This window comes from Lipotes vexillifer, unplaced genomic scaffold (assembly GCF_000442215.2).
Source record: "Lipotes vexillifer unplaced genomic scaffold, Lipotes_vexillifer_v1.1 scaffold331, whole genome shotgun sequence".
NCBI classification, from domain to species: Eukaryota; Metazoa; Chordata; class Mammalia; order Artiodactyla; family Lipotidae; genus Lipotes; species Lipotes vexillifer.
Genome location: NW_006774049.1, coordinates 1,853,359 through 1,865,177, shown reverse-complemented (window position 1 = coordinate 1,865,177; position 11,819 = coordinate 1,853,359). Strand labels below are relative to the sequence as shown.

At 38.4% G+C, this 11,819-nt stretch overlaps 1 protein-coding gene across 1 annotated transcript in view; it reads left to right on the top strand.

The window, feature by feature from the left end:
- The window catches only part of STXBP4 (syntaxin binding protein 4), a 171,887-nt gene extending 161,967 nt beyond the window's left edge, over positions 1-9,920 (top strand). The window contains exon 16 of the mRNA XM_007448640.1: positions 9,806-9,920. Coding sequence (XP_007448702.1) covers positions 9,806-9,920 — 115 coding nt within the window. The remainder of the gene's footprint in view (positions 1-9,805) is intronic.
- Positions 9,921-11,819: the final 1,899 nt, after the last annotated feature.

Below are 11,819 nucleotides of genomic sequence, written 5' to 3'. Positions count from 1 at the left end.
CCCCGCGTCTCCTGCATCGGCAGGCGGACTCTCAAGCACTGCGCCACCAGGGAAGCCCCATGTTAGTTAATTCTAATGTGATTAGAAATTAAGGAGACTGGGGAAGGGAGGGTGGAGAGGGAGGGATGGTTTCTGGATGGGAAATAAAAAGCTACTACTTTTAACTTTTCCTAAATCCTTAGCAGATGATTTTAGCTCCACTTTAGTACGTACTGTCAGGAGCCCTCCCTCTTAAGACCTCGTTAATTTGGCTGCTTTGATTAATTTTGGATGAGTTAAGAAATAGCCATGGACAGACTACTGAAGTCTAAGACTCACTTGATGAGATGTCAGGGCAATTTCTATGTACCTAACTTCAGCGTAGATAAGGGAAATGGGGGTAAGCTCCTCACTGCCTTTGCATGTATGGCAATCCTGAGCATTTCATTCTTAATGAGACAATAATGAAGAAATCAACAGAGGACTTGAAGGAAGAAGTATGGAGCTTATTAAAATATTTTGTTCCCAAACACTTCTACCTATGATTAAATTGTAAGGTATTAAAACCACTAGTTTGGATGTACCCATCTATGTGATAACTGGTTTAGAATATCCAGTAACTAGTACAGTGCCTGGTATGTGTAGGGACTGAATAAATATTTATCAAATGAGTGAATACGGTCATTGAGGAAGCAGTTGGTAGGGAAAAAATATGGGCTTTAGTATCAGACAGACCTGGTTTCTAATGTTTACACCACCACTTTTGAGTGTGACCTTGGTATAATTAGTAGTATTTCTATTGTCTGTAACCCCTTTTCTCATCAAAAAACAAGGATAGTAGTTTATATCTCCCAGGCTTGTTTTGAGAATTGAATAAAATAACTCACCTGGCACAAGGTGAGTGCCTAATAGATGTTCATTCCCCTTCCCTTCCCTTATATTATTCTACTGCTATTTGCCAGTGGAGGAGCTTTATATGACAGCATTTGCACAGCTGCAAATAGAAACCAGCAACCAAAACCTACACTTATACCTCTCCCCAGCCAGTCAGCAGCCCTGTGACAGGAGCAAAGAGGCTGCAGTGCTCAGGAGCCTGAGACAGCCTGCTCTGGATTTTCTATAAATATCTACAAAGAGGTGTAGCCATATGAAATTCTATGAGCAACTGTCATCTAAACAGAAGGCCAGCCAGCTGACCGAGGTTACTCAGAATGGCAAAGCCCACTGAAATGAATATAATATCCAGATCTAGACAGCCAACATCAAACTATTTTTTCCCCTATTTAACCAATAACAAGTATAACTGAGGCAGGAAGCATGTTTTTTAGCATTTTGGGGGGATAATATAAGAAAATCCTTTGGGATTGTGTAAAGTACTTTGGAAATTCATCACCTTTCTAGGGTTATACTTTTATTTAGCCAGATATGGGATCTTCTCTGCCTCCAAGACCCTTTATTTAAATTTCTCAAAAACTACTAACTTTTTTGTCACTTTCCCTTCCAAATTTGGTTGCTGGATTAGTCTGCTAGGGCTTCCATGACAAAATACCACAGACTGGGTGGCTTAAACTGGGTGAGAAATTTATTTTTCTCACAGTTCTGGAGGACAGAAGGCCAAGATCAAGATGACATCAGGATTGGTTTCTTGTGAGGCCCCTCTTCCTGGGATGTAGACAACTACCTCCTCACATGGCCTCTTCTCTGTGTGAATGGAGAGAAAGGTCTGATGTGTCTTCCTCTTCTTACAAGGACACCAGTCCCATTGGACCAGGGCCTCACCCTCATGATCTCATCTAACCCTAATTACCTCCACAAAGGCCCCATCCTCCAAACACAGCCACATTAGGGCTTAGGACTGCAACATAGAATTGGGGGGTGGGGACACAATTCATTCTGTAACAGTTGCTTCTTCCTTAAATTACTTTCCATAGATCTCGAGCACCTTTTTCTTCAGTCAGTTATCTCCAGTACAATGTATTATAGCATATAATCTTTCTTCCTGTACATTTGCCAAGTTTCAGGCAAATTGCAAGAATTGATACAAACCAGTGCCCCTTCCCTCAAGCTCTAGGCTTTAGTGTGAGAAGTAGCTGAGGGGCAGGGGAGTGTGGTAAGTAGAATAATGGCTCCCTGATAATATCTATGAACTAATCCCCAAAATCTGAATATGTTAGCTTCCATGGTAAAGGGGCATTAAGTTTGCAGGTGGAATTAAGGTTACTAATCAGCTGACCTTAAAATAGGGAGATTATCCTGGATTATCCATGTGAGTCCAGTCTAATCACATGAGTCCTCAGCAGTAGAAGAGGGAGCCAGAAGGAGAGAGTCAGAAAGAAATATGACAATGGAAGCAGGGTCAGAGATATGTTGTGTTGCTGACTTGGAAGATGGAGGCCACAAGCCATGGAATGTGGGTGGCCTTTAAAAGCTGGAAAAGCAAGGAAACGGATTCTCCCCTAGAGCCTCCAGAATGAAATTTTGCCTTGCCAACATCTTGATTTGAGCCCAGTGAGAACCGTGTCGGACTTCTGAGCTACAGAACAGTTAGCCAGTAAATTAGCATTGTTTTAAGCCACTACATTCGTGGTCATTTGTTACTGCACCAAGAGAAAACTAATACAGGAAGTTAGAAGTGGAGGAGAGAGGGTGATGCTTATGATGGACCTAGAATGTGTCAGGCATAAAACTAGGGGATTTATATGTTTTCTCTCTTAACACTATCGAGGAAGGTCTTACATGTTTTCTAGATTGGGAAACAGACTCAGAGTTTAAGTAACTTTCCCAGAGACATACAAGTAACCCAGTTAGTGCCTGGGCAATATGGAATTTCAGACCAGGTCCGTGAAGCTGATACAAAAAGATAGTGACCATGGTCTGCATCTAAGCCTGAGATCTACTATTGTGTGACCTTGGACAGGGCACTGGGACTCTCTTAGCCTCAGTTTCTTCAATTGCCACATGATGTGAAAAGTTTAAGACTGCTGGAGAAGCAGGTGTCACACAAATAATTTTTATTCATACTGAATAAAGTTTTTATGAATTTTATGATAAATTATTTAAAAATGCTTTAGAGATAGAATCTATGATCATTGAATTAATCAGTCAATACATCTTTAATTACTTCATCTTGTAAAGCTAAAGACCTCTTTTCAGGTGGTCTCATTTAATCTATCCCAAAGTCTCCATATATATTGTTGTTGAAACCAAACCATATAATAGAGCCTCAGAGAGGAATATAACATAATGGTAAAATTCTCAGAAGTCAGATTTGGATCCAGATGCTGGCTCTAACATTTACCAGTTTTATGACCTGGAGTAAGTTATTTCACCTCTCTCATTGTTAGCTTCCTCATGTATAAAATGAGGATAATAAATATAACTGTCTCTCCTTTAAAATATAAATATATATAATATAAATATATAAAATATAAACATAATATAAATATGTAAATTAGGATATATAATATTTACAAAATATAAGTATAAAATAAGGTTCTAAAAAACAGTTAAGCCCATTTATTCACAAGTCCAAGGTGGCACCATTAGAAGCAATCAGTATGTAAAGTTCATGAGAGAACTGTAAAGGTTGATGGCATATATGGTTTTTATCCCATAATTTTTTACTGTAATTGAAGGTTTCTGTGTTATAGCACTCACTCTCAAGTGGCTTTTGCACTTAGCATTATGGAGTCAATAATACTGACAAAACACCTCAAGAGTTTAAAGATGGTCTCATGTGGAACCCCTCCAAGTCCCCAGTTTTGTGATGCTCAGTTTTCTAATATCATATGTATATTTATAGCTTTATATTTTTAGTGTAACCAGCTTAACTTTGATAGAAAAATAATATTAAGATAAGTATAAAATAAGTTGAAGTTGTATGTTTCAAATAATTTTAGGGGTTTTTTTAAGGTTTCAAATTTGGCAATTAAAAAAATAGATTTAGTTAGATGTTTATTAAACTTATTTTATTGGATAAATTAAATGAAAGCCTTATAACTTGTATTACAATTCTTACCATTTTAATAAGAACATTAAAATGTTAAATATCTTCTACATTTCATGCACTTCTACTCATAAGTGGGAATTTAATATGGAAACTTTGGCAATGGTCTTACAAACTTGCTTCTAATTAAATTTAGTTTCCATTAATCTATATTCTGACAGTCTTTTGATTACTAACATATTTCAGGTAGCCTGAAAATATGTATTTATTGCCTGCTTTTTGTATTTTAGAAAGACAAGCTCTTTGGTTTGTAAAAAGTTGTACATATATTTAATGGGAAAGTAATAGTCATGGCTTCATCTTGAAATACTCTCTTGAAGTCATTTAGAGTAACACTAGCTGCTGTTACAAACCCTGCTTTTCAGTGGCTTAACACTCACACACCAGTCAGTGCGGGAATCCCTGGTCGATGGGTGGCTTTTCTTTTCCTTGGGTAGTGATTTTGAGACCCCAGCTCCTTCCAGTTCATGGCTATGCCATCCCCTAGGGCCTCTGAGTTCTCTGCATTCAGTTATGGATGAGGCGTGAGAACAGAGAAGGCATTCCAGCACTGTTCTTGAAAACCCCTGGTCTACAAGACGTAAACATCAACTCTCTCCCCTTCCACTGGTGGGAATTAGTTACATGCTCACATAAGGATGTAGGGGGAGCCGAGAAATGTAGTCTCTGCCTGGGAGCAGCCTCCTGATAACAACTCTACAGTGTAGAATGGAGAACATAAATTTTGGTAGACACTGCCAAAGGGGGTATATGAGAATGTACAAATACACCAACTACAGAATTTTATAAAACTGTTTATTATTATCTAATAGTCCAGTGTCTAGGTACCAGTGTCAGTAGGACATGTTCTTAGAGGTCTTCTGAAATTTTTTATTCTATCACAATCCAAAACAGCATCCATTTTTAAAAGTTACCCAAAGCTATAGTCTGAGACCATAGAAACATTTTCTTTTTTTGAAAAATGTATCACCTTTGGACTTGGTGTGTTTTTGCCTCTGTACAATAATTGACAGCAATCTAAGCCTGTGTATATTACTTCAAAAAATATAATTCATATTTTTTCAGGACTTTTCAGTGTTCATTTTTTACAAGTCTAGTGATGTAATTTTTTTCCAATATTATGCATAAGTAATCTATTACTGTAGCTTTAGATTCTTGTAACATAATGTAATATCTAGGCCTAAAGATTTTTTAATTAATTGGATTATTTAATTGCAAAATATATCTAATATATATTTTATAGAGAATGCCATAAATAGAGAATAGAAATAAAATTTGTCTTCAAGAATATAAAGATTTGAATGGGATCCTGCTAATGTTTGATCAGAGCCTCACTGGATTTCCAAATGCCTAATTACAAAATTCTCAAAGTATTCTGTGATATCTACAGAGTTCATTAATGAGAAATACTCATTTTGATTTTAGGAGTATATTTCCAAAGTTATGTAAGAGGGAACTCTTTATATATCAGTGGAAATAAACTGCTTGCAATTTTCTCTTAAACATGTTTTGGAATGGATACTTTCTATTACTAATCTGTAGTCATTCTCATAACCAGTGTCTGACAAGATTACATGCTGCCTCACCAAGGTTTGGTGACTTTTTTATAATTTTATTCACATGGTTCACTTTCTGTTCTTCCCTTCTGATTTGTTTTCAATTGGGAATATTTTTTATTAAATCTTTTATTTTCATTACTACTTGAAGTTTATGGCCAGTTGTAAAATTTTTCAGTGATTCCAAGTACTGATACCAGAAATATTTTGGATTAACATATTTATTTGTCTTTATTTTCTGGTTCATATGAATATTATATACATAAGATTACCCCGCTCTCTGTTAAAAAAGGACATTGTAAGTTAATTACTTTGGCTTATTATTCTGCAGCTTTATCTTAAATAGATAATATATGCAATCTTGCTAAATTCACAATAGCATATAAATAGTATCATTTACAATGGAAGATTAACAAAAGAACCTCTTTCTTCATCACAGACTAAGAATGAATTTCTACAAAACTAGTGTTCTTTTTGTCTTTAAACCACTTTTCTCTTAACTGGCTGTCCTAAATTTTTATTTAGAAAGAAAGCATTTTGCATGCTAGGAGGTAAGAAACATAAGGAAGGTAATTATAATGGAATTTAAATAATTCACTTACATTTCTTTAGCAACAAAATAAAGCATGTTCTCTTAGGGTTTATTTTTTTATAAGCGCTAAAATATGTCTTTCAAATTACTAATATTATAAAAGAAACCACACAACACTGTCATCTTCCCAGCTCAAATATTACTGTTTTCCAACAACAGATTTGGCAGTCGTTCAGAGGCAAGTAGTATTAGGCTTTTTAGATTTTCAAATATATCTGAACTGCTGTTGATTGCTCCCCAAATCAGGTCAGATACACTCTGCAGGAACATTTCCCAGAGGTACTGTATGTTCAAATGGAAGATTTTCATGTTTCACAGTCAGCCTCATTTATTTTCCAGACCTCTAAATTTTTCATGCTAAGTAGCAGCATCTCACTTTGTGAACAATGGGGTCTTTATTAATTAAACAGAGTCAACAGGGTTGATTTATTCTCTCTCTTCTCAGTTGAATTACCAAGCACACAAATCAGAGAGGAAATATTTCTAATAGTAGAATGTTCTCCAAGCCAGTAAATCTGGGATTATCTCATCATACTGATTATGTCAAAGCTCTTTAGTCACCATGCTCACCAGGACATAAAATTGAATCGTATACACACAAATGGCCCCGTTGCAGCATCACAGGAAGAATTCCAAGTTTTTCTTACAATATTCAGAAAGCCCTAATTATTAACAAAAAACAGAAAAACAGCCATGATCTTTATTGAATATCTACTCTTCACCAGGCACTTTACATGCATAACCTGTGTTTCAGAAGCATTGGTTCTGGATGTTTTTACAAAAAAGCCAGGTGTGAAATGTGTACTTGAAGCATAGAAGCTAACCCTCTGTTGCTTCAGTTTTATTTTTTCTAGTGATTGGCTATTGTATTTGCATGTTTGGTGCTAAGGTGTATGTTTTTCAATTGTGTACAGAGAAGTGTGTTATGAACGTAAGATTAATCAATTAATATTTTATGGTATTATTTTGTATTTGGAGAAAGATCAGATGTTGATTTGTTGATTAAAAAGTGCCAGGGTTTCCCTGGTGGCACAGCGGTTGCGAGTCCTCCTGCCAATGCAGGGGACACGGGCTCGTGCCCCGGTCCGGGAAGATCCCACATGCCGTGGAACGGCTAGGCCCGTGAGCCATGGCCGCTGAGCCTGCGCGTCCAGAGCCTGTGCTCCGCAACGGGAGAGGCCACAACAGTGAGAGGCCCGCGTACCAAAAAAAAAAAAAAAAAAAAGTGCCAAATGAAGTTTACTGTCAAGGATGACTTTCTGGCAGAACTTTCTAATATTCATTGTTCAGAGTCTATAACTACATTTTCTTCTTAAACGTTTTACTTTTGCTTATTTTATATTATCAATTCAGTGGAATGTCCATATATGGGCAGTTATAATATTTCAAACATGAGAATTTTTTTTTAAGTCACATAAGAAAGTGTGTACCCGACCTTACCCCTCAGGTAATTAATTATGCCTGTTTTTCTTCCTTTCCAGCCTCCCCAGTTAAGGAGCATTGTAGGGGAGGAAGGATTTATAATAATCTAAATTAAAGTCTCTTCTCTGGACTAACATATTATAAATGTGCAAAGTAAATATACTAAGATATCCCATCAAGCTTTTTCCTTTCAGTTTTAAACAGGTACGTTGTACGGGACAATGTGTCCTCATTTCCCCTTGCAGTGGTATTCTAGCCCTCTGTGTTACACTCACTGGTAATTCTTTAAAACCACTTTCAAATTAGGCAGGTTTCCAGCTTTACAAAAGCCTTGAAATGAAGTTAACCTGTGCAGAATCAAATGCTTTGTAAGTTTAGCCTCCATAATAAGAAATCGCACTAAACCATTTTAAAGAGGTAATAGTAACAGGGATTACTGTCAAGAGAATAACTATTCTTTGTATCACTTAACCACACTCTGAGGTTTTGAAACTATGAAGATATCTGGGCCTTGCCACCTCTACCTCGATCTTAAACAACTTAAGTGCATTTACTCTATCGTGAAACTATAAGTGATCTTCTTCCATGGAAAGCTGCATTTTCAATATTTAAACAGAAGAGTTGAACAATTTGTTTTGGGGGATATGGATAGAATTTAGAATATAGGACTGAAAACAAACCAAATCCAGTAATAACAGTGAAACTGACCATTGGTACTAAGTGCAACATTTCAGTTATTGTCATCAACAGGCACTAAAGTAAGTGCCTCTTTGTGACAGATCCCAAATTGTGCTCAAAGGCACACTTGTCCCATGCGTGCTAATAGGGCATGTTAGTTTAATATTATAAACTCTCAGAGAGTCGTAAAACACATTAGTATATTTAGGGCTCTGGGAAATCCTACAGTAAAAAAAACCTATTTAACTATGTTTAAACTAGTGTATCTCAAAGTTATTTGACCATAGAATTCTCTTCTTCACATAATATGTTTTAAAAACCCTTATAACACACTTCGGAAATGTTATTCTGTAATATTTTAGGAAGTAGGAGATACTTTGAGATTCACAATCTTATTTGATCCTCATACGTGCCAGCCCTCAGATGGACTTGATCTAAGACATGATGCTTCTCTGAGGTTGAGTTTGGGTAGGATGGGGGCAGGGGAAACTGATCTAGGATGGATAGGGCAGCGAGGTAAGCCAGGGCTAGAACAAGGATCCAAGGAGAAGGAATAAGTCATCCTATTCCAGAAGCTGTCTGTCCAGGACTCAGGAGCTGGGCAGATAGTGGTGGATTTAGGCGAGTCATCCAGCTGAAGACTGGGAGTTGGATACTAGGTCTAAAAAACACCATGCATCAGGTAGGGGCATAAGTAGTGATGTTTCACCACTTCCTGAACATGCCCCATATGTTTGCACATCCTTGCTTACCTCTGCTTGTGTTCTTCCCCGAAACGCCTAGTTACTTGTTCTGAGAATATGTTAGGTACCATAGACTCAGAGATAAGAAACATAGCTCCTGCCCTAAAGGAGCTTTGTATGCAGTACAAAGCCCTAAAAATAAACAGGCATTTGTAATATGGTATAAGAGATAAGGCCATGGGAACAGATTGGAGGAATCTAGAGGGAGATTTGGTTCTTTAGAATTAGTTTGAGTTAGCTGAATAAACAAGATGGGAAGGGGGAAGATTGTAGCAGAGAAGAAAGTATTGTTGAGGCAGGTAAGAAACAAGGTATTTCGTACTATGGAATATGTATTTGATCCAGAAGGCATTAGTTGGCACTGAATTTTTAGCAGGTGAGCAGCAGTGTATGATCTGTCATTTAGGAAGATCTCTTGGCTGGAGTGGAGGATGAATTAAAAAACTAGAACAGAGGCAAAGAGACAAGCTGTTTCAGTGACCCAGGCCATAGCATTGGAAAAGGAGAAAGGAAAAGATTCCAGAGATGTCACAGAAAGACAACCACAGGACTTGCTGATGGATAAAGAAGAGTGAGGAGTCAAAGATGACACATTCTCCTGCATTCTTTTGTTTTTGGTTTTGTTTTTTACCAAAGAATAAAGAAAAAAATGGGTTTTGTTGAACCTAAAAACGTACCTAAGACTTTTAAAAACTATTGGATCCAGTCCCAACTGCTCCCTAATTCAGGAGACTGCAGTAGGGTGGAAGCAGTGTCGCTGGGATCGCCGCTTGCACGGTGGGTAGAAGCAGTCTTTCAGATTGTAATTGTATCGCTTTTTCTTCCCAAGTCACGTAACACAGACTACATCCTGGATGCACCCCGTGATGAGCGCACTGACCCTGTCCTGCTCAGAGGAGAACGAAGAGGATTGCTCCAGAGAACTTCCTGACCAGAAGAATTGATGGTTTTGTGTGGGACGCTGCGGTCCATGGTCTTCTGGAATCTCTGTCGACGTGGAGGACTCTGACACGCGACATCTAATATAGGAGTAAAACACACACTATTTAGTGAAGTGAAATGGAGATTGGATTTAAGCTATTTTTGTAAAACTTTTTGATATAACTGTATACATTTACAAAATTAATTGCCACTACAGTAGTTCTTTGGGAATAATCTAGTCCTGTTTTTGAAATCATATGTAATTAGATTTTATAATATATATAATTTTCATATGTAATTATGTAATTTTATATTTAGTTCATTATAGAATATCAGACACAGTGGTTTTTATAATTAAGACATTGAAAAATTACATGAACATAGTGAAACACTTCATTTATTTGGTAATTCACTAACATTTTATATGCATACCTTAGGAAAGTGATTTAAGCAAGCTTTTCCACAGGCCACTGGATATATAGCTTACATCTTTATGATGCTTTCTAATTTACAAAATGCTTTTCAGACCCTGTTTTATGTAAACCATACAACACGCCTGTGAGGCAACTTCACTGGGTATTTTTCAGTTAGGAAAAGAGCAGTTCAGAGAAATGAAGCACCTTGTCCTGGAGCTGAGGCTCACACCCTCACCTTCCGATTCCATGTCCAGGCCCCTTTGCCCCACACCCTGCTGTCCCTGCAGAGGCAGGTCGCAGCCCGACACACAGGGTTGCATGTCTCTGTTGATGCAGCTGAGCTCCACAGCTGTGTAGCCCTGGGGCCACAGAGACTCAGGGGGCACTTGTTCATTCCAACATGGCCCCCACCCAACCTCATGGTTCTCCTATAAACTCTTCCCCCAAACACTCACCAAGCAGGGGCATGGCTTTGTGATGTTGATTCAATGGGCTTCTTTCAGCAGCTCACATTTTTCTAAAGTAAAGGGACTGACTCCCTTGTGGGATTTGCCCTGCTGGGTTGTCCTTGCTAGAGGGAGTGTTGAGGGGAGCTGATGAATAGAGGGGCATCTGGAATCTATGTATCAAAAGAGACATCCTTGAACTCCTCTGCTGTGCATTCCAGACTGACCTCATTATTGCTGATATCAGCCTCCAGACCGATTATGCTTCCGATCTTATTTCATCTTGTTGTAAGGATGCTACTAGACAGTTTTTGGAAGGAATGAGCCATTGACTTGGAGTGCTAAAGATTTTCTCTCCATTTAATGATTTAAACCTGGGGCTGGGAAGTTGGGGTGGGGGGTGGGCAGGGAGGAGGAAGTCATTTTAAATGCTCTGGGCATTAAGTACCAACTGAATAATAAAAAGGGACTTATCCTTATGCAGTGTTATTATATAGTTAGGTGATGTACTGTACTGAAGAAGCAAGTGAGCAAGAATCATTCATTAATCAGAATACTGTTCCCAAACCACCCGTGATAACACAGAGACGTTATCGTGTCTGTCTGGCCTCCTCTTCTCCCCACCACCACTGCCCTTCTTCTTCCTTCCCCTCTTCCTCTCCTCACTCCCTTCTCTCTCTCTCTCCCGCCCTCCCCACCTCTGAAATACAAGTAAGAAAAAGGAACTCGGAGCCTTGAGGATCACTTGACTCAGTGATTTTCAAACATCTTTTGGTGAAAAAGACTCATTTTTCAAATGAATTCTTAAACAGAATCTCAATATTTGTAACAGATTTTTTTTTTAAATATTGCTGTCCTGCTTCAAACAAGATGGAGGCCCGAAGCCCAATTAAAACAGCCCCCAGGGCTTCCCTGGTGGCACAGTTCTTGAGAGTCCGCCTGCCGATGCAGGAGACGCGGGTTCGTGCCCCGTTTCGGGCAGATCCCACATGCCGCGGAGCGGCTGGGCCCGTGAGCGATGGCCGCTGAGCCTGCGCGTCCGGAGCCTGTGCTCTGCAAA